A 24068-nucleotide genomic window follows, 5' to 3' on the forward strand; every position below is an offset into this window, starting at 1 on the left:
GGTGAGCGCCTGAAGAAATGCCTTTAGTCAATTCAACACTCACCAGAGATTACTAAACTGTTCGACATGATGAAGAGGTTTCTGAGAGTTGTCTGGAACTACCACAATCTCCTCATCATCATACTCACCCCTGTGCTGCTGCTGCCTCTCCCACTGGTCATCCAAGGAAAGGTGAGGGAGAGCATACCCTTCTCTCTCACACACACACACACACACACACACATTTTCCATTTTAGTCATTTAGCAGACGCTCTTATCCAGAGTGCCTTACAGTTAGTGCGTTCATCTTAAGATAGCTAAGTGAGACAACACATCACAATCGTATCAAGTACAATTTCTCTAAACAAAGTATTTATCAGCAAAGTCAGTGCTAGTAGGCAAAGACAAATTAATTGTTTTATCTTTTCTTTTTTTTTTGGGGGGTCTGTGAGAGTTGTCTAAGATACTCTTCAAAGAGGTAGGATTTCAGACACAACACATACACAGGACCGGACACTCAGGACAGGACTGACCATTGATACACCCACACAAAAAAAACTTTTAGGTACAAATGTTGTTACATACTGTAGTAACCACACATTATCATACTGTAACACTGACACATCCACAAACAAATTAATGAATACATGCAGTGGTACAGAACATGTGAAGTTCATCACAATTTATTGGCTTATCTTTGTTTGTACTTGTATACGCAATCCAGGTTTTAGCTGCCATGTATAAAAGATCAAAATAAACATGGAAAACCAGGCATGCATCGAAAACCAACCCCACAAACATAATCATTTAATTTGAATGCATCTATTAAAAGTCTGTATTTTACAACGATTTGAACAAAAAAACAGATTGAGTTTTCAAGTCATATCTCGTAAGAAACAACAGCCCAGAGAAATGCGATATCATTCATTTTAGACATTTAATGAGGTATTTCAAAAATAAAATCTGGATTGTACAGTAGCAACCAAAAACACAGTCCAGGACATTTGTCTCAGGGGCACTGAATGGTGTCTCAGGGGCACTGAATGGTGTCTCAGGGGCACTGAATGGTGTCTCAGGGGCACTGAATGGTATTGACAGATGTGCATTTCAAAATGAACAATTTCCAGGATATGGCTTGACCTGAACTGCTATATCCTCAGCCTCACTCTCTCCCACTTATCACATGATATGTCAGGGCATTTCTTGATTCATATAGCCTAGCCTACAGTATATACACACTGAGTATAGCAAACATAGGTTTAGCTGGTCTTTCCATGACATAGACAGACCTGGTGAATCCAGCTGAAAGTTATCATCCCTTATTGATGTCACCTGTTAACTACAATCAGTGTAGATGAAGGGGAGGAGACAGGTTAAAGATTGAGATATGAATTGCGTATGTGTGCCATTCAGATGGTGAATGGGCAAGACAAAATATTTGTGCCTTTGAATTGGGTATGGTAGTTTGAGTGTGTCAAGAACTGCAACGCTGCTAGGTTTTTCACGCTCAACAGATTCCTGTGTCTATTAAGAACGGTCCACCGCCTAAAGGACATCCAGCCAACTTGACAACTGTGGGAAGCATTGGAGTCAACATGGGCCAGCATTCCTGTGGAACACTTTCGACACCTTGTAGAGTCCATGCCCTGATGAATTGAGGCTGTTTCGAGGGCAAAAGGGGGGTGCAACTAATATTAAGTTTCCTAATGTTTTGTACAGTCAGTGATGAAGATGAAGCCTAGGCTACTCACAGGTGATGGCCAATGTGCTCATGCCAATAGCCTATCTCAATATAAGCTACTTTGTAAAACATTGCTGTTCACCCAGAAGAGCAAATAAAATGTTGAGAATGTTTTGGAGAGGCTTCTACAAAGATATTAGTCTTCTCTTTTCATCAGTAGGCATTTGCTTTCCAAATGGTATGCCTACGTTTTTTTCTTGGAATTGTATTTCTCAGGATTGTATTTTGAAATTTGCGAAAGGCAAATTGACAACCGCAACCAACCATATCAATATAATCCATAGATGGCAGTTCCTATTCAAGTCAGCATTGGTAGCCATTGCTATGAGTTTAACAGTCAAAGTGCTTGGGTTAGAGGTTCCAAATTCCTTCTATGGATTATATGTCTATGGCCACAATTTGTTCTTATTTGGCATGCTCGCTGCCCAAATTGCGGCCTTCACGATTAAGTGCATGTAATACAACTTAATCTACAGCACATTTTTTGAAGCTATTGATTCTCTGTGACTAAATTATGCTCCCTGGTGTAGTATTTTGAATTACGTCTGTTCAGACATGAGTAATATAATTTTGGGAATTTAAATTAATAATAATGTCGGTATAATAAACCTTTAAAATGTGTTTAATTCTTTCTATTTATCAGGGGCTGCTGCAGCACACCTACTTTACTATTATTTATTTTTTAACCTCCTTTCCTCCCCAATTATCCAATTCCGATCTGGTCTCATCCCTGTAATTCCCCAATGGGCTCGTGAGAGGCGAAGGTCGAGTCACGTGTCCTCAGAAATATGACCAGCCAAACCACGCTCCTTAACACCCGCCAGGAAGTCAACCGCACTAATGTGTCGGAGGAAACACTGTTCAACTGACGACCGAGGTCAGCCTGTAGGCGCCCGGCTCACTACAAGGAGTCGCTAGAGCGCAATGAGCCAAGTAAAACCCCCCACTGGCCAAACCCTCCCGTAAACTGGACCACACTGGGCCAATTATGCGCCGACCTATGCAAATCAAATCAAATTTTATTTGTCACATACACATGGTTAGCAGATGTTAATGCGAGTGTAGCGAAATGCTTGTGCTTCTAGTTCCGACAATGCAGTAATAACCAACGAGTAATCTAACGAACAATTCCAAAACTACTACCTTATACACACAAGTGTAAAGGGATAAAGAATATGTACATAAAGATATATGAATGAGTGATGGTACCGAGCGGCATAGGCAAGATGCAGTAGATGGTATCGAGTACAGTATATACATATGAGATGAGTATGTAAACAAAGTGGCATAGTTTAAAGTGGCTAGTGATACATGTATTACATAAAGATGCAGTAGATGATATAGAGTACAGTATATACGTATACATATGAGATGAATAATGTAGGGTATGTAAACATTATATTAAGTAGCAATGTTTAAAGTGGCTAGTGATATATTTTACATCAATTCCCATTATTAAAGTGGCTGGAGTTGAGTCAGTGTGTTGGCAGCAGCCACTCAATGTTAGTGGTGGCTGTTTAACAGTCTGATGGCCTTGAGATAGAAGCTGTTTTTCAGTCTCTCGGTCCCAGCTTTGATGCACCTGTACTGACCTCGCCTTCTGGATGATAGCGGGGTGAACGCAGTGGCTCGGGTGGTTGTTGTCCTTGATGATCTTTATGGCCTTCCTGTGACATCGGGTGGTGTAGGTGTCCTGGAGGGCAGGTAGTTTGCCCCCGGTGATGCGTTGTGCAGACCTCACTACCCTCTGGAGAGCCTTACGGTTGTGGGCGGAGCAGTTGCCGTACAAGGCAGTGATACAGCCTGACAGGATGCTCTCGATTGTGCATCTGTAGAAGTTTGTGAGTGCTTTTGGTGACAAGCCGAATTTCTTCAGCCTCCTGAGGTTGAAGAGGCGCTGCTGCGCCTTCCTCACGATGCTGTCTGTGTGAGTGGACCAATTCAGTTTATCTGTGATGTGTACGCCGAGGAACTTAAAACTTACTACCCTCTCCACTACTGTTCCATCGATGTGGATAGGGGGGTGTTCCCTCTGCTGTTTCCTGAAGTCCACAATCATCTCCTTAGTTTTGTTGACGTTGAGTGTGAGGTTATTTTCCTGACACCACACTCCGAGGGCCCTCACCTCCTCCCTGTAGGCCGTCTCGTCGTTGTTGGTAATCAAGCCTACCACTGTTGTATCGTCCGCAAACTTGATGATTGAGTTGGAGGCGTGCGTGGCCACGCAGTCGTGGGTGAACAGGGAGTACAGGAGAGGGCTCAGAACAGACCCTTGTGGGGCCCCAGTGTTGAGGATCAGCGGGGTGGAGATGTTGTTACCTACCCTCACCACCTGGGGGCAGCCCGTCAGGAAGTCCAGTACCCAGTTGCACAGGGTGGGGTCGAGACCCAGGGTCTCGAGCTTGATGACGAGTTTGGAGGGTACTATGGTGTTAAATGCTGAGCTGTAGTCGATGAACAGCATTCTCACATAGGTATTCCTCTTGTTCAGATGGGTTAGGGCAGTGTGCAGTGTGGTTGAGATTGCATCGTCTGTGGACCTATTTGGGCGGTAAGCAAATTGGAGTGGGTCTAGGGTGTCAAGTAGGGTGGAGGTGATATTGACTAGTCCTTGACTAGTCTCTCAAAGCACTTCATGATGACGGAAGTGAGTGCTACGGGGCGGTAGTCGTTTAGCTCAGTTACCTTAGCTTTCTTGGGAACAGGAACAATGGTGGCCCTCTTGAAGCATGTGGGAACAGCAGACTGGGATAGGGATTGATTGAATATGTCCGTAAACACACCAGCCAGCTGGTCTGCGCATGTTCTGAGGGCGCGGCTGGGGATGCCGTCTGGGCCTGCAGCCTTGAGAGGGTTAACAAGTTTAAATGTTTTACTCACCTCGGCTGCAGTGAAGGAGAGTCCGCATGTTTTGGTTGCGGGCGTGTCAGTGGCACTGTATTGTCCTCAAAGCCGGCAAAAAAGTGATTTAGTCTGCCTGGGAGCAAGACATCCTGGTCCGTGACTGGGCTGGTTTTCTTTTTGTAATCCGTGATTGACTGTAGACCCTGCCACATACCTCTTGAGTCTGAGCCGTTGAATTGCGATTCTACTTTGTCTCTATATTGACGCTTAGCTTGTTTGATTGCCTTGCGGAAGGAATAGCTACACTGTTTGTATTCTGTCATGTTTCCCGTCATCTTGCCCTGGGAATGAACCAGTGGTCTGTAGTGACGCGTCAAGCACAATCCACAGCAAGTAGTTTAGCTTTTTTTTTTACTTTATCAATTCATTTATATTTCACTTTACAGATAAATACTTCCTTAAAATGTCAATAGCTTGCACCCCAAAGGATTTAAAATAATACAACCGACTGTTACTAGTTCAGGGACATCGCCTGTCCAATCAACAGTAATTACTTTAGAATTTTTTTACTTTGGCTATTTCTATTAATTTAATTTAATTATATGTCAAAAATACTAGCTTAAATCTTCAATAAGTTCGACCCCCTAAGGACTTTCATGAATAAAACAAACTTAGTTCAGGGACCTTGTCTGTACAATCTTCAGCAAATACTTGAGTATTTTTTTATACCACCTTTAATTATTAGTTATCAATGAATACAAAACCATGTTATCCTGAAAATGCAGGTGTGATAGTTATATTATGCCAGCAGCATACCACCCTGCATACCACTGCTAGCTTGCTTCTGAAGCTAAGCAGGGTTGGTCCTGGTCAGTTCCTGGATGGGAGGCCAGATGCTGCTGGAAGTGGTGTTGGAGGGCCAGTAGGAGAACCTCTTTTCTCTGGTCTAAAAAACAATGTTCCAATGCCCCATGGCAGTGATTGGGGACACTGTCATGTGTATGGTGGGATGTTAAATGGGTGTCCTGACTCTCGGAGGTCATTAAAGAGCCCATGGCACATATCGTAAGAGTAGGGGTGTTAACCCCGGTGTCCTGGATAAATTCCCAATCTGGCCCTCAAACCATCACGGTCACCTAATAATCCCCAGTTTACAATTGGCTCATTCATCCCCCTCCTCTGCCCTGTAACTATTTCCCCAGGTCGTTGCTGCAAATGAGACCGTGTTCTCAGTCAACTTACCTGGTAAAATAACGGATAAATATTAATTAATCACAATGTAAGCCTACTCATACAAAAAACATTGGCACCTCTAATGCAAGATTAGCTTCACAGTGAAACACCACTATTCTGGCTATTAATCATTCTTAAAAAGTCAGTAAAATTGCTTATTTAGCCATCTCAAAAACATATCCTGTATCATGCATGCAAGTCTGTCCACAACGATGGAGCAGCAGACCAAGCAATATGCTTCGAGGAGGACCCTATACCGTAGAATAACTATTCTGGTCGGTGTCAACTTAATTCATGAATAGGTCCTGAGATCGATTCTGTTACTTGTTATTCGTGTCAGATATTTCCATTTTGGGATAGTTGTTCACTAAATTGCTAGCACTAGTTGCTCAAGCTGCTACAGTGGCTACAATGTAAACAAACGTCTCGTGATCAGTGGAACGCGAATGTCTTCTCACGTGATGCTGCCTTCGAATCCCGTCCCAAATTGCAGTTGCCAACTGGAGTGCTACCTAGTAAGGTAGTTGCCTTTGGAAGCAGGTAGGCACCTGAATTTGGATTGGGGGACACACACACACAGCCTATGATGATAACGAGATGCCCTTGGAAAAAATTATGACTATTACAAATTACTTTCATTTCAGTTGACGAAAATGGGATAAGACAATAATTCCACGTGAGACTAATGGACGTTTGACTTGACATGAAGCTCATTTTCCTATTTTTTCCCAATCTGAAGCATGTTGTTTCTTTCCTTTTGGTCTCTTCTAGGTGTCAGAATGTGCATTCGTACTGTGTGTCATGGCAGTGTACTGGCTGACAGAAGCACTGCCACTGGCAGCCACAGCTCTGTTCCCAGCCTTGCTCTTCCCTTTCTTTGGCATCATGAAGTCCTCTCAGGTGAACATTGCACAATTTTATTGCATTCAATTGTGTGTGTGTGTGTGCAACTATTTTAAATTATAATAAAAATCTGCAAAAATGTTGATGAATGTATTTTCCAGGAAGCCGACGTTACGTAACCTGGCTGCTCTCCATCTCACTTTCATGTTTGATAAAACATATGACAAAACTCCTCTGGTTTGATTAATTCATCCATAAATCTATAAATGCAGGAGCATTTATTACATTATTATCATATCAGAGTCAGCTCCTAACTCTTTATGCCCCGCTCACGTTATGTAGGAAACTCGAAAAATGTCCAACTTCCTAACTTAGGCAGAAAAGTCGGATCCTGAGTTTTCCACTTGGGAGGTACCAGAATCAACCAATAGGAAGCTCTACGCAAATAACTTACATTTATTTTAATTTGGAGCACCTGAGTTTCAGACATGACGTGAATGTAGCATTAGTCTGTAATAATCTGTTTATGATCTATTTTTTTTATTAACAATCTCAGTGCCCGGCACTGTATGGTTTTATTGGCTTGGCAAAATGACACAGAAGGCATAATGTTCTTTCCATCCTTACTAGACAAATTAAAAGTCAGTATTATTTTTGAAATGTCCTCTTAACATCTTGATAGGTGTCAAAATGGACTGCTTAACATGAAATGTCAAATCTGACCAGCATATTGATCGACATGTCTAAGATCTTCCACCGCTCTTTTTTCCTGCTGTTCTCCCTCCTGCCCTCTCTCATGTCCAGGTGGCTGGGGTATACTTCAAAGACTTCCACCTGCTGTTGATCGGAGTCATCTGTCTGGCAACGTCTATAGAGAAGTGGGGTCTCCACCGGAGGATAGCACTTAGTCTGGTCACTCTGGTCGGTGTCAATCCTGGATGGTGAGAACTTTCTCGCTGCCGGCCACTCTCTCATTGTCTGTTCCAGACCTCAGTTGCAGATGTGTGGCTACATTGACAGGCGATGTGCACAGAACGCGTAAGGAGGGAGAGATCGGTTTGTTGTTTTTAAAGTCTCTGAAAAGTGTTCTATTGAAAAAGTTATTAGCTACCTATTGAATTTGGATCCAGCAACATGGTTAGCCTCAGTTGCAGGGACTGCTACTATCCCTCCAGGGATCCTGCCAACCAAAAGTCTGAAGAGCTGCTTGGGGTAGCAGCTAGCTTAGCTGCTAACTAGCTATCAAGCCAGGAAGGTTTCCAGGAAGGTTGAACCCAGCCCGCGATGCGATTAGTTCTTTTGGCAGGGACCACGATTTGTCCCGGGTTGTGGCTGTCTAAATCCCTACTGTTTGTTGCCGTTTCCATCTGCCCTGCAACCTGCCCTGTTTGGAACTGTGTGGAGTGCTAGCATTAGCCTACACTGCTACCATGACATCCAAAACCAAAGCCAGTGGGAGTAATGGAGAAGACAGTGTTTCTCTATCACAGGTGAAGGATCTTTAAAAAAAAAACGTTTTTAAAGGGTTCAACAAGCAGTTGTTATAACAACATGAAAATACCTTCAAGAGCTTTGTCCAAATACTAATGGATTTAACTAACAAAAGAATACACGATCTGACCAGAGAGGTCCAGGATCTTAAGAAGAGTTTGCAGAGGTGGATGTCCTGAAAGAGACTTACAGTTTGTTGTTATATTGCTGCAAGTCACGCAAGATGACATCAGCACAGTCAGTGAATCATTATTAACCTCTCTGCGCACCGAATCGCTACGTAAATAGTAATATTAAACATTCATGAAAATACAAGTGTCTCACATGTTTCGAAAGCCTAGAATCTTGCTAATCCAACTTCGTTGTCAGATTTCAAAAATGATTTACTGCGAAAGAATACGATGCAATTATCTGAGGATAGAGCCCCATAAAAAAAAACTTTCAACCAGCACAGGCGTAACAAAATCACAAACTGCAATAAAATAAATTGTTTACCTTTGACGATCTTCCTCTGTTTGCAATCCCAATGCTCACTGTTACACAATGAATGGTCTTTTGTTTGATAAAATCTATTTTTATGGCCTAACAAGAAACATTTTGTGAACCGCTTGTGTCGTGAATTCCGTCTCATTCCATTTTCAACGACACATTCGATGTAAATACACACACTAAAACATGACTTTTCCAGTCATGATTGGTTTCATTGCAATCAACTGGTTTGTTTGTAACACAACCAAACCTGATGGGTCATTTTGTGGGATGTATTGACTGAAAGAAACCGATTTGAAGACAACAAGTAATGACATCATTGTGCACCAATGATATGACCGCTGTTTCGTTGATTGACTGTATTTTAACCCAATGACCACTGATCGTCTTGAAATCTAGCTGGGTAGATAGCCAATGAGCTGAGGTAAACGGCAATATGTAATGTTTATGTGTTGGAAGACCAACCCATGTAGTAAACTCCGGCGTAAAGAGGTTCATTCGCCATTGAAGATTCATACCGGAAGGAGCCTCACATGTTACGCACAGCGTTGTTTTGGTAAAGCGCATCTTCAGCTGTTTATATATCAATCAGTATGGCGACTAAGTCAGGGAAAGCTAAATCTAAAGCTAAAGTCTAGATATACAGATGTACACACAATTTTAGAAGAAATTGATCGGGAAAGTGAGACAGAGATTGTTGGAAGACGATTCATTTAGCGATTCCCAAATGGAGGAATATTTTTTGAACGGAGAGGACATCGTTTTGGACTGGTAAGTTTTTCTCATGCCAATGTCGTTGTTTGAAATTAATAATATAAAATATTATTTGTGAAATGAAATAGCTATTTGAGGCTGTTGAGGGGAGGGCAGGCCCACAACAATGGCCAAAGTGAAATAGAGACAGTAGATACAGCTGGTCTGTTGTAATATAATAAAGACAGTAGATCTAGCTGGTCTGTCATAATATAACATAGACAGTAGATCTAGCTGGTCTGTCATAATATAAATGAGACAGTAGATCAAGCAGGTCTATAATAATATATTCAACCTTATGTTCCCTGTACTCTATATATATCTGTTTATTATACCTCTTGATACAGGGCTCATATGTGGAACTATTCTAACTGAACATTTTCTTTCACAGTGACACTGACTCCAAATGGGAGCCCCCAGTGCCAAGGTGTCCATCCCCCACTGAAGCTGGTTCATCCAGCTCCTGCCACAAGGGGTGTTCATCTGCCCAAATGTATTTCTGCAGGCATGGATGTGCCTCAGGGCCAAAAGGGCACAGCATGGAGACATCGCTGTGTTCTTTGCAAAATGAAGTCCCCCATCACCTGCACCACATGCTTGGTGACCCTCTGCTTTACAGCAGAAAGAGACTGCTATGGCACCTGGCATCAGCAGCACAATATTGTGTAGAGGACTGAGGGTCTTCCAAATATTGAAAGTGTTATTTTGTAAATGTATATAATTTTTTTCCATTTTTTGGGTGGGTGTGTTAGAATATCATTTTGTTATTTTGTATATAGTTATTCCATTCAAAATGTATAACTTCACCAATTTGGCCTCTTGGGTACATTTGGGCTACTTGTTTGGGACACCTGGGTGACTTCATGATAAATGTCATGTAGCACACTCATTTTGGAAGTTATCATTCTGAAACTTTGCACAAGTACTGTTGCCCTCTTATATTTTTCACTGAAATTGCCCCCATCATCCTATCTGAATGTTTGTTTTGTCTTGTTCATTTTAAAGCTGATGATGCAACAATAAAAATGTATTATCTAAACCAGATCCATTGTGTTATATTCTCCTAAATTCAATTCACATTTACACAAACTTCAGAGTGTTTTCTTTCAAATGAAACCAGGAATATGCATATCCTTGGTCCTGGGCCTGAGCTACAGGCAGTTAGATTTGGGTATGTCTTCAGGCGGAAATTGAAAAAAAGTAGGGGGGTAGCTGTAAGAGGTTTAGAATGACTGCGAAAACAGACTAGTGGGACAATCAAGGAAGAATAACATTGTTGTGGATGGCATACCAGAGCCTTCACATGAGAACTAGGCCGAATAAGGAGAAAGTAAGAAAAATGGTCGCTGAAAAGCTGCAGATGGATAATAGGAAGATTGAGGTGGATTGCACCTACAGGTCTGAAAAATCTGAACCAGCCCAGGTGACAGACCAAGGCCGATAGTGGTCAAGTTAAGGTTTAAGGACAAGATAGCTGTTCTGTAGCGTGCCAGAAACTTGAGAGGAAACAACATCTTCTTTAATGATATCCTCTTTAACAAGGACGACTCGGAAGCTGTGTGCCAGATGCAGAATGAAAGCTGCCAGGGAGCATGGGGACATTGCTTACATCCACTATGAAAGGCTCACTGTCCGTGTCCGAATACCCACACTAAGTGTGCTACATACTTAAACTGCAAACTATTTACTCATCACTATGCCACAGCTGCAATGCAGTAGCGGCTCCTGATTGGCTGAGTAGGTGGCGAGGGGGCCGAGTGCGTGTGGATTTGCATCACATTAACCAGTCTGATAATAGCAAATTTACAATTTGATTCATTTCTTTAAACGCTAAATAGAATAGGAATTGAGTTACAGGCATACTCAGGCTAGTTATAGTCAGACTATCACATTCAACCTATACTGAGTGCTTAATTTGAGCCGGATTCTGCCGGAACAGAATCTGGCACCTCTCCGTTTAGGACTGTTTCATCCGGAACCTAAACTCAGCAAAAAAAGAAACGTCCCTTTTTCAGGACCCTGTCTTTCAAAGATAATTCAAATAACTTCAGATCTTCATTGTAAATGGCTTGAACACTGTTTCCCATGCTTGTTCAATGAACCGTAAACAATGAATGAACATGCACCTGTGGAAGAGTCTTTAAGACACTAACAGCTTACAGAGGGTAGGCAATTAAGGTCACAGTTATGAAAACTTAGGACACCAAAGAGGCCTTTCTATGGACTCTGAAAAACACCAAAAGAAAGATGCCCAGGGTCCCTGCTCATCTGCGTGAACGTGCCTTAGGCATGCTGCATGGAGGTATGAGGACTGCAGATGTGGCCAGGGCAATAAATTGCAATGTCCGTACTGTGAGACGCCTAAGACAGCGCTACAGGGAGACAGGACGGACAGCTGATCGTCCTCGCAGTGGCAGACCATGTGTAACACCTGCACAGGATCGGTACATCCGATCATCACACCTGCGGGACAGGTACAGGATGGCAACAACAACTGCCCGAGTTACACCAGGAACGCACAATCCCTCCATCAGTGCTGTCAAGACTGTCCACAATCCCTACATCAGTGCTGTCAAGACTGTCCACAATAGGCTGAGAGAGGCTGGACTGAGAGCTTGTAGGCCTGTTGTAAGGCAGGTCCTCACCAGACATCACCGGCAACAACATCGCCTATGGGCACAAACCCACCATCGCTGGACCGGACAGGACTGGAAAAAAGTGCTCTTCACTGACGAGTCGCAGTATTGTCTCACCAGGGGTGATGGTCGGATTCGCGTTTATCATCGACGGAATGAGCGTTACACCGAGGCCTGTACTCTGGAGCGGGATAGAATTGAAGGTGGAGTGTCCATCATGGTCTGGGGCAGTGTAACAAAACAAATGGCACTGTGATAGATATTTGGATGCAGTCTGAGGAGAGTGTTGGAGGCTATATTGTAAATGACATCGCCGAAGTCAAGGATCGGTAGGATAGTCAGTTTTATGAGGGTATGTTTGGCAGCATGAGTTTTGGATTGGAGTTGCTTAATGTGAGTCTGGAAGGAGAGTTTACAGTCTACAATACTTATTTTCCACCATAATTTGCAAATAAATTCATAAAAAATCCTACAATGTGATTGTCTGGATTTTTGTTTTCTCATTTTGTCAGTCATAGTTGAAGTGTACCTATGATGAAAATTACAGGCCTCTCTCAACACATCTTATCTATTGATTTACAATCAATACACACCCTCATATACATTTATATTCCAGACTCTGCCATTGCTCGTCGTAATATTTCTAATTTCCTTTATTTTTATTGGATTTTTTTGTGTGTGTGTGTGTGTGTGGGGGGGGGGTTGCCTGTATTGTTAGGTATTACTGTACTGACGGTGATAGGAGCATAAGCATTCCACTAGACCCGTGATAGCATCTGTGAAATGTGTATGTGACCAATACAATTTTATTTGAATTTGATAATGTCTAAACTGTCAGTCAAAACATATTGATTCAATGGTTGTAAAGATGCGGGGAAATCCGTCTGTGATAAAGAGATCCTTTGCATTTAAACCACACTCTACAAAGCAATTACTGCAGGCTCTAGTTTGATCTTATCTTATCTTTATCTTATCTTAAGTATCGCCCAGTCATATGGTCAGGTGCTGCAAAGGACCTAGAAAAACTGCAGCTGGCCCAGAACAGAGAATCCCGTCTTGCTCTTCACTGTAATCAGAGGGCTAATATCAATACTATGCAGGCCAGACTCTCTTGGCTAAATGTAGAATAAAGACTGACTGCATCACTTGTTCATTTATAAGAAAATTGCAAATTGTTTGCATAGTCGGCTTACACACAGCTCTTACACACATTTTACCCACCAGACATGCCACCAAGGGTCTTTTCACAGTCCCCAAATACAGAACAAATTCAAAGAAAGGTACAGTATTTTATAGAGCCATGATTGAATGGAACTCTTCCGTCTCAGATTGCTCAACAGCCAACCTGGTTAAAAAAAAACACGGCACAACACCCCGATTTGATCTATTTTGTGTGTATGTAGGCTATGTGTGACATTTTAAATTTACGTAGTTCTGCCCTTGAGCTTATCTTGTCTGTTAATGTTCTGCATTATGTCATATTTCACATTGTGTTTGGACCCCAGAAAGAGTAGCTGCTGCTTTCGCAACAGCTAATTGGGATCCTAATAAAATACCAAAAATACCAACTGTGTCACCATCTTGGAGGACCATGTGTTTTAAAAGGTATTAACACTAACACAGCAGAAGAGCTACATCTCAAGGTCTAATAGAATGCTCTGAATCACCAATTAGGAGAAGAAAAAAAATCAGATTTGGGCGGCCTGTGTAAACGCAGCCTAAGGGTAATTTGGCGAACCACCCATTTTCATTGGTTAGCGCCCCTGTGGATGTCTCTTTGCAGGCTGATGTTGGGCTTCATGAACAGCTGTGCCTTCCTATCCATGTGGGTCCAAAACACATCCGCCGTTGCCATGGTGATGCCCATCGTTGAGGCGATCATTCAGCAAATCTTGAATGCAGAGGGAGAAGGTGAGCAGCGGCAGCGAACAATGACGGGCACCAGCAACCTTGGCCTAGAACTGGAAGGTGAGAAAGCACAATGATGCTCCATACATTGTTTACCCACAGAACTTAGTTATTGGTAGGAATTTAAGATTTGGAAGATTCAGAACGCCACATTATTCCTACAGAGACTGAGGGACCGTGTGAGAAAAATGAAGAGCCAATAAGGTATTTTGGAGTTCCTCTGCATATATTTAACATTCTTAAAAGGATCCCCCAAATTACTTCAAAATGTCTTTACCTTTAAAGCAGTCAATGGAGAAGGAGAGACAACAATCCAAGATGTGGATTTGTTTACACTGTCAACAACGTAAACGTTTTAATTCGCATTGTATCAATTGTCCTCATGTCTGGTCTTGCTTTAATTTCACGTAAGTCATTATTTATTTATTTTTAATCTCTGGTAGAACAAATAAGGAACCAGATGAAATGGAGTACACTATTCCAGAGGAAGCACCCTCTCAGACCAATGTAAGTTGTACAGGTACAGTGGCTTGCGAAAGTATTCACCCCACTTGGCATTTTTCCTATTTTGTTGCCTAACAACCTGGAATTAAAATTCATTTTGGGTGGGTTTATATAATTTGATTTACACAACATGCCTACCACTTTGAATATGCAAAATAGTTTTTATTGTGAAACAAACAAGAAAGACAAAAAACTGAAAACTTAAGCGTGCATAACTATTCACCCCCCCAGAGTCAATACTTTGTAGAGCCACCTTCTGCAGCAATTACAGCTGCAAGTCTCTTGCAGTATGTTGCTATATGCTTGGCACATCTAGCCACTGGAGTTTTTGCCCATTCTTCGAGGCAAAACTACTCCAGCTCCTTCAAGTTGGATGGGTTCCACTGGTGTACAGCAATCTTTAAGTCATACCCCAGATTCTCAATTGGATTGAGGTCTGGGCTTTGACTAGACCATTCCAAGACATTTAAATGTTTCCCCTTAAACCACTCGAGTGTTGCTTTAGCAGTATGCTTAGGGTCATTGTCCTGCTGGAAGGTGAACCTCTTTCAGAGATTTGAGACTGGGACAGACTGAAACAGGTTTCCTTCAAGAATTTCCCTGTATTTAGCGCCATCTATCATTCCTTCAATTCTGACAGGTTTCCCAGTCCCTGCCAATGAAAAACATCCCCACAGCATAATGCTGCCACCACCATGCTTCACTGTGGGGGTGGGGTTTTCAGGGTGATGAGAGGTGTTGGGTTTGTACCAGACATAGAGTTTTCTTTGATGGCCAAAAAGCTACATTTTAGTCTCATCTGACCAGAGTACCGTCTTCCATATGTTTGGGGAGTCTCCCACATGCTTTTTGGCAAACACCAAACGTGTTCGCTTATTCTTTTCTTTAAGCAATGGCTTTTTTATGGCCACTCTTCCGTAAATCCCAGCTCTGTGGAGTGTAAGGCTTAAAGTGGTCCTATGGACAGATACTCCAATCTCCGCTGTGGAGCTTTGCAGCTCCTTCAGGGTTATTTTTGGTCTCTTTGTTGCCCCTCTGATTAATGCTGTTCTTGCCTGGTCGGTGAGTTTTGGTGGCGGGTCCTCTCTTGGCAGGTTTGTTGTGGTGCCATATTCTTTCCATTTTTTATTTAAAAATGTATTTATTTTTTATTTGGTGTTCTGTGGGATGTTCAAAGTTTCATATATTTTTTCATAACCAACCCCTGATCTGTACTTCTCCACAACTTTGTCCCTGACCTGTTTGGAGAGCTCCTTGGTCTTCATGGTGCCGCTTGCTTGGTGGTGCCCCTTGCTTAGTGGTGTTGCAGACTCTGGGGCCTTTCAGAACAGGCATATATATACACTGAGATCATGTGACAGATCATGTGACATATATTGCACACAGGTAGACTTTATTAAAATTATGTGACTTCTGAATGTAATTGGTTTCACCAGATCGTATTTAGGGGCTTCATAGCAAAGGGGGTGAATACATATGCACGCACCACTTTTCCATTTAAAAAAAAAAAACAGTTTTTTCTCCCCATTTCACTTCACCAATTTGGACTATTTGGTGTATGTCCATTACATGAAATCCAAATAAAACTTCATTTAAATTACAGGCTGTAATGCAATAAACTAGGAAAAACGCCAAGGGGGATGAATACTTTTGCAAGGCACTGTAACTGCCAGAATAAAAGTATTGGGCCACCACGAGCCATCAGAACAGCTTCAATGTGCCTTGGCATAGAATCTACGAGTGTCTGGAACTCTATTGGATGGATGCAACACCATTCTTCTATAAGAAATTCCAGAATTTGTTGATGGTGATGGAAAATTCCGTCTCAGGCGTCACTCCAGATTCTCCCATAAGTGTTCAATTGGGTTGAGATCTTGTGACTGACACCCACTCACTCTTTAAACCTTTAAACCCCCTATGCTCATTTGAGACCTCTTTCAAAAGTCACAGATCTCTTCTTCTAGCCATGGTAGCCAAGAATAATGGGGAACTGGGCATTTTTATACATGACCCTAAGCATGATGGGGTGTTAGTTATATCTTTTCTTTTAAGCAACAGCTTTCAACATATTTTGTAAGTGTTTCCTTTATTTTGGAAGTTACCTGTAGATAGCTCACAAATCAAAAGCTTATAACACTGCAATATCACAATGGGCTTCTAACATGGTCAAGACAGTTCATGACACACTACCATCTCTTTTTCTTCTTAAAGGTGATTGGGCAAAAGATAGAGGGCCGCTACCGGAGTAAGAGAGAGCACATGATGTGCAAGGGGCTGTGCCTAAGCATCACATACTCTTCCTCTATAGGAGGGATTGCCACCCTTCCTGGGACCTCCCCCAACCTCATCTTTTCAGAGTACATCCATCAGTGAGTTCTCCATCAGCTATATCTAGTGGTGGTCAGACTTTATATACCGTGCATATCACAGGAGGCAGCTGAGGCTCATAATGTCTGGAACGGAGCAAATGGAATGGCATCAAACACCTGGAAACGATGTGTTTGATGTATTGATACCATTCCACTTTTTGCGCTATAGTCATTACCACAAGACCGTTCTTCCCAATTAAGGTGCCACCTACCTCCTGCGACATATCCCTACACTGTATGCAATAGAAATCTTCAGAATGCATCGTAACAGAGGAACACAAGTGGCTTGGTCAATGATACATAGAGTATGATAGAAAGGGCTGCACTCTGTATGGCGCAATACTACTGTATACTTGAACATGCTAAAATGTTTTTTCTATTCTACTGAGCTGTTTACTTCATGTTCATATTATATCTTATTGTTGTTGCATTGTCGAGAAGGAACCTGCAAGTAAGCATTTTGTTGGACGGTGTATACCATGTATCCCGTACAGACTACTAATAAAACTTGAAACATCTCCATTCAACCATATTCATTGACAGGTTTTACCCAGAATGCACCTCTGTAAACTTTGGAAACTGGATCGTCTTGTGTCTGCCAATCAGCATCATTGCTTTGCTGTTGTCATGGATATGGCTGCACTGGATGTTCATCGGCTCAGAGTGAGTAAACACCATTTCAAGGCGTTAATGAGCATTTCACCTTTTATTGACTCAACACTCCAGTTTCTCGCTTGTTTCATCAGATCACGATTGTCGTTAACCTAAATTGGCCTCATCCTTGACCCTAAGTATCACCTTATCCCTTCAGTGTTCTTTCCTCACCGTTCCTCCCTCCCATCACTCACTCTTTTATGTCTTGACTTCTCACTCAAACACCCTTTTACACCAGGGCTCTCTGCCTGTCAGTGTAAATGTAACCACCAGTACCACAGGGCAGACTGGCCTGCATGAGTCATTTATTAACTGAAAGGCTCATGATACAACAAGCGAGGATGGGTTAATCATCCATACAATACGTGTCAAACTCAAGAGCCCATTTAATCCTGGGCTTGAGTAAAAAAAGGTTTTGATTCATTGTTTTTTAAATTTTTATGTATTTAAAAAACTACTTTAAATCACCATTGAAATTACTAAAAACCTAATTGAAACCGTGCAGAAATCATAATGGACGTAGATTTATAGTTTCTTCACTCTGTGTAGCTTGCCAAAAGTCATCGAAGCAAAGGCTAGAAATGTCAGGAAACATCGGAAATTGGTAACCGTCATCTAAACAAAAGCTAGAAAATCAGGGAACATAGAAAATTCCAAAAAGTGATGCATAATGAACAATGTTTTGGAAATTTTGAGGAAAGATAAAATGAATTAAGTGCGGCCTTCCGGACCTAGACTCGTACAAACCATCCTCATCTCGCGAGCTCACATTCTGTTTCGCTAGGTCAGGATGAGGCTACTCCGGACCTTGGTCACAACCGAATGTGGCCCGTGGGAAAAATTAGTTTGACACCCCTGGTCTACAGAACTGGGGGAAACCCCATTAACGCTTAGCTGATGGTCATGTTAATTGTTCTGTTTGAAGCAGTTGTTTTCCCTGAATGGCACAACTATTTTTGAATGCTTTGAAAAAATGAATTGCATTGCAGGTATGTCTTCCATCAACAATGTCATGTGTTCAATAAACCCGTGCAGCTTCAGGGTGCTGTTCCGTCCTAGTGGAGAGCGCTCTGAGAGAGAGACTGCAACAGCCAGAGTCATAGAGGAGGACTACAACACGCTGGGTCCTACAAGGTGACCCTTAAAGCTTCACCCCCTTTCTTTCCTCCCTTTTTTTTTGAATATCTGTGCTGATTAGAAAGTTCATGCAAACTTTTGTTTGAGAGTGTCTGTGTATTGCAAGACATCCGATCCGAATGGCCTGTTTCAGTCCCCAGGAGGTTGTGACCGCGTTCATCTTCATCCTGATGGTGGTGCTGTGGGTCTTCAGAGACCCTGGATTTATGCCAGGGTGGGCCTCAATCTTCCTCCCTGAGTGAGTTCAATACCCTCTTCTAAAATAACTTTTTACAGAGCAGCGTCACTCCCCAGCAACACATGCACTTCAAAAGGTTTCGTGATATGTGACTAAAAGGCACATGTCCTCATTCTCTTCATGTAGATATGCGGGCTACATCAGTGACGCCACCGTGGCCCTACTGCTGGGGCTCATGTTCTTCATCATGCCAGCACACAAGCCTTCTGCAGATAAACACGGTATCAAATATGGTACGGTACCCCGAATAGCATTACACCTGGGCATACTCACAGAGACGGTAGCCCATAAGAAAGATACATGATAACAGTGAAGCGTTTCCCCAGAGCACCCACTATTTTCTTCTCGTCGGTGTATAAATTATTGCACAGTTTGTGTTTTTGTGGCAGCGTAACAGGCTTCATGAGGGTTCAACTTTCGGTTTCTCTGTTTCTAGAGGCCATGATCTCATGGAAAGAGTTCCAGGCCTGTATGCCATGGGAAGTCGCCCTACTTGTTGGTGGGGGCTTTGCACTTGCTGAGGGCACCCAGGTACCATCTTGTCTAAAACCTTTACACTCCAGCCATATCATAATCAATGTGTCAAGGAAATTAGTCACCCCTGTGTTAAAAGTATTCCATGCTAAGGCTAGTTATTTAACCCTTATTTACCAGGTAAGTTGACTGAGAACACATTCTCATTTATAACAACGACCTGGGGAATACTTACAGTGGAGAGGAGAGGAGAGGAATAAGCCAATTGTAAACTGGGGATTATTAGGTGACCGTGATGGTATGAGGACCAGATTGTGAATTTAGCCAGGACACCGGGGTTAACACTCCTACTCTTACGATAAGTGCCATGGGATCTTTAGTGACCACAGAGAGTCAGGGCACCCATTTAACGTCCCATCCGAAAGACGGCATCCTACACAGGGCAATGTCCCTAATCACTGCCCTGGAGCATTGGGATATTATATACATATATATATATATATACAGTGCCTTGCGAAAGTATTCGGCCCCCTTGAACTTTGCGACCTTTTGCCACATTTCAGGCTTCAAACAAAGATATAAAACTGTATTTTTTTGTGAAGAATCAACAAGTGGGACACAATCATGAAGTGGAACGACATTTATTGGATATTTCAAACTTTTTTAACAAATCAAAAACTGAAAAATTGGGCGTGCAAAATTATTCAGCCCCTTTACTTTCAGTGCAGCAAACTCTCTCCAGAAGTTCAGTGAGGATCTCTGAATGATCCAATGTTGACCTAAATGACTAATGATGATAAATACAATCCACCTGTGTGTAACCAAGTCTCCGTATAAATGCACCTGCACTGTGATAGTCTCAGAGGTCCGTTAAAAGCGCAGAGAGCATCATGAAGAACAAGGAACACACCAGGCAGGTCCGAGATACTGTTGTGAAGAAGTTTAAAGCCGGATTTGGATACAAAAAGATTTCCCAAGCTTTAAACATCCCAAGGAGCACTGTGCAAGCGATAATATTGAAATGGAAGGAGTATCAGACCACTGCAAATCTAGCAAGAGCTGGCCGTCCCTCTAAACTTTCAGCTCATACAAGGAGAAGGCTGATCAAAGATGCAGCCAAGAGGCCCATGATCACTCTGGATGAACTGCAGAGATCTACAGCTGAGGTGGGAGACTCTGTCCATAGGACAACAATCAGTCGTATATTGCACAAATTTGGCCTTTATGGAAGAGTGGCAAGAAGAAAGCCATTTCTTAAAGATATCCATAAAAAGTGTTGTTTAAAGTTTGCCACAAGCCACCTGTGAGACACACCAAACATGTGGAAGAAGGTGCTCTGGTCAGATGAAACCAAAATTGAACTTTTTGGCAACAATGCAAAATGTTATGTTTGGCGTAAAAGCAACACAGCCCATCACCCTGAACACACCATCCCCACTGTCAAACATGGTGGTGGCAGCATCATGGTTTGGGCCTGCTTTTCTTCAGCAGGGACAGGGAAGATGGTTAAAATTGATGGGAAGATGGATGGAGCCAAATACAGGACCATTCTGGAAGAAAACCTGATGGAGTCTGCAAAAGACCTGAGACTGGGACAGAGATTTGTCTTCCAACAAGACAATGATCCAAAACATAAAGCAAAATCTACAATGGAATGGTTCAAAAATAAACATATCCAGGTGTTAGAATGGCCAAGTCAAAGTCCAGACCTGAATCCAATCGAGAATCTGTGGAAAGAACTGAAAACTGCTGTTCACAAATGCTCTCCATCCAACCTCACTGAGCTCGAGCTATTTTGCAAGGAGGAATGGGAAAAAATTTCAGTCTCTCGATGTGCAAAACTGATAGAGACATACCCCAAGCGACTTACAGCTGTAATCGCAGCAAAAGGTGGCGCTACAAAGTATTAACTTAAGGGGGCTGAATAATTTTGCACGCCCAATTTTTCAGTTTTTGATTTGTTAAAAAAGTTTGGAATATCCAATAAATGTCGTTCCACTTCATGATTGTGTCCCACTTGTTGTTCATTCTTCACAAAAAAAATACAGTTTTATATCTTTATGTTTGAAGCCTGAAATGTGGCAAAAGGTCGCCGAATACTTTCGCAAGGCACTGTATATATAATTATTTTTTTGACAGGAAGCCCAATTTTGATATTTTTTTAACCTAATTGGTCTTTTGACCTCTGAGCTCTGAAAAAGATCTGATGTGAAAAGATCTGATGTGATTGGTTAAAAGACCAATTATTATAAAAAAATATCAGAATTGGGCTGCCTGTCTAAACGCAGCCATATTTTTAAATTATTTTTTTAACCTTTATTTAACCAGGCAAGTCAGTTAAGAACAAATTCTTATTTTCAATGACGGCCTAGGAACAGTGGGTTAACTGCCTGTTCAGGGGCAGAACGACAGATTTGTACCTTATCGGCTCGGGGTTTGAACTTTGCAACCTTCTGGTTACTAGTCCAGCGCTCTAACCACTAGGCTACCCTGCCGCCCCATATAGACCGTATAGACCATGCCCTTCTTATACAGCCAAAAGTTTGGAGCTATCGCACTGATGTCTGACGCTACGGGCACATTTTATTGTGTAATTTGTATGAATATAGAATGAATGTATATTAGGAAGGATAGACACCCACATGTTCCTAAAAAGGAAATTTCCCATGATGCTTGCTAACAATAAAACATGTCTACAGCATTCCTACAGTCTGTCTGTCTTTCTGTAGGTGTCTGGTCTGTCCTCCTGGGTGGCAAACCTGCTATCTCCTCTGGGGAGCCTCCCCATCATAGCAACAGTCACCATTGCCTGTGTCCTTGTCACCTCAGTCACAGAGCTGGCCAGCAATGCAGCCACCATCACCATCTTCCTCCCTATCCTTGCCCCTCTGGTGCGTTCATAGATCTTTCCCGCTGACTTATGAATTATTTGTTTGCAATAATGATTTTTTCCCCTATTTATCCCACTGTAAATTGTCTGCTAAATGACAAAATGTTATGCAATATAATTTCTCAGTGGCTAACAAACGTTAATGGAATGAATACGTCAGTAGGGGGGGGATCATTAGCTACAATATGAACATGATACAGAATAACTACATCTGCTACTTTAATAGACATACAGAAATGGAGCGGTCATAAAAAAATAGAAACGTACTCTTCTTTTGACGTGCATCTGAATGCCTCTTCCTTCCCATTCTCCATGAATGGCAGGCTGAAGCTATCCATGTGAACCCACTCTACATATTGATACCCACAACCCTCTGCACATCCTTCGCCTTCCTGCTTCCTTCATCAAACCCTTCCAATGCCATTGTGTTTGCCTACGGCCACCTCACCACCACGGACATGGTGAGTGCACATCGCCTCAAAGTAAATGCACTACACAGGCCAGTTTCAAAATACCCATGTTGAATGAATCCAGAAGGGCGAGTTCTGGTTTAGCTGACCCGGTATACAAAAATAACCTTCATTAGTACACAGGCCAAAGCCTGTTGATGTACCACTAGGTCTGGTTCCCAGGCTAATGAATGCTAACAATGGATTTTTGCTTGTCTAATGCTGCTTGAGTATTGTCATTTCAGGTGAAGGCGGGGATTGGTGTGAATGTAATCAGTGTCCTTGCAGTATTATTGGCTGTGACAACATGGGGGATTCCACTGTTTGACCTGGATACCTACCCTGATTGGGCACCTTCTCCATCCACGTCAAACGTCACTGGATGGTGAAATCAGTCAGGAAAACACTAAATACGGGGCCATAGAGTGTTTGTCTAATGCTGGGTTCATGCACTCTTCAGAAGTTGGACACTGTACTATCTGACTAGAAAAGTAAAAGGTACAACCATATTACCACAATGTTCCCCAATTGAATTTCCAACATGGAAGCTGATAAGTAATGTAGTTTTGAGTTCAGGATCTTTCTAGGAGAAATCACTACATCTCCAATAACTGATGATAACAGCATCACTGTCAGGAAAATACTTAAATGGTCAATAGCAGAATGTATCCTTTAGTTGCACTTCTAACCCTCACCTCAAGCTTAGAACCCAGGAGGACTGGTGGGGCTATGTTAGGTACCATTCTAATAGGGAGTTAGGGCTAAAAGGTGAGGATTCGCCATGTGCCAAAGTGTTTAATTGATTGGACATGTCACTGATCATTTAACACAATGGTAGGGGAGACCATTTATAAAGAAATCAACTTTGTCAGGAAATACTTACAATAAATGTAATTAATCAACATGTATCATTGTTTTTGTACTGCAAATGGATTTTTGTATTATAAATACAGGACATTGTTGCTCCAAGGACACATTTATTTCAGTTAATTTGTGCACAATGTCTTATTTTCAATGCTGAAGCGTGACAGAGATCGTGAGCTCCTGATTACCCCAACAACAGAGCAAGGCAGTGAAATATTATTTTTGACAACAATAACTAGGATTTCCAAGACTCTGAATCGATGTTTGTATAGTATGTTATTAGGATCCTCAATTAGCCACTTCCAAAACTCTTCCTGGGGTCCAAACAAGAAACAAAACAAATAAAATACATAGTTAGCATAACAAGACTTAAGAAATCCCGCTATGCCCTCCGATGTACCATCAAACAGGCAAAGCGTCAATACGGGACTAACATCGAATCGTACTACACCGGCTCTGAAGTTCATCAGATGTGGCAGGGCTTGCAAACCATTACAGACTACAAAGGGAAGCACAGCCGAGAGCTGCCCAGTGACACGAGCCTACCAGACGAGCTAAACTACTTCTATGCT

The 24068-nt window shown here is 42.2% G+C and overlaps 1 protein-coding gene across 1 annotated transcript; it reads left to right on the forward strand.

Moving 5' to 3' along the window:
* On the forward strand, positions 1 to 23608 carry slc13a1 (solute carrier family 13 member 1). The gene is made up of 15 exons (XM_024381982.2): positions 1 to 171; positions 6569 to 6697; positions 7445 to 7581; positions 13793 to 13977; positions 14082 to 14121; positions 14361 to 14424; positions 16633 to 16790; positions 17334 to 17453; positions 18480 to 18578; positions 18715 to 18819; positions 18946 to 19052; positions 19256 to 19350; positions 22023 to 22184; positions 22507 to 22644; positions 22878 to 23608. Exons 1-15 carry the CDS (start codon positions 67 to 69, stop codon positions 23019 to 23021), a joined length of 1788 nt encoding a protein of 595 aa, XP_024237750.1. The 5' UTR covers positions 1 to 66; the 3' UTR covers positions 23022 to 23608.
* The last annotated feature ends 460 nt before the right edge of the window (positions 23609 to 24068 follow it).

The sequence above is a fragment of the Oncorhynchus tshawytscha genome, linkage group LG01 (assembly GCF_018296145.1).
Source record: "Oncorhynchus tshawytscha isolate Ot180627B linkage group LG01, Otsh_v2.0, whole genome shotgun sequence".
Classification (NCBI taxonomy): domain Eukaryota; kingdom Metazoa; phylum Chordata; class Actinopteri; order Salmoniformes; family Salmonidae; genus Oncorhynchus; species Oncorhynchus tshawytscha.

Bases quoted from the DNA above. Each gene is read 5' to 3' on its own strand.
- slc13a1 (XM_024381982.2), top strand. From the start codon at position 67: ATGATGAAGAGGTTTCTGAGAGTTGTCTGGAACTACCACAATCTCCTC. The intron at 6,698-7,444 runs GTGAACATTGCA...TCTCATGTCCAG, and splicing joins GCATCATGAAGTCCTCTCAG to GTGGCTGGGGTATACTTCAA. The intron at 14,425-16,632 runs GTAAGTTGTACA...TTCTTCTTAAAG, and splicing joins AAGCACCCTCTCAGACCAAT to GTGATTGGGCAAAAGATAGA.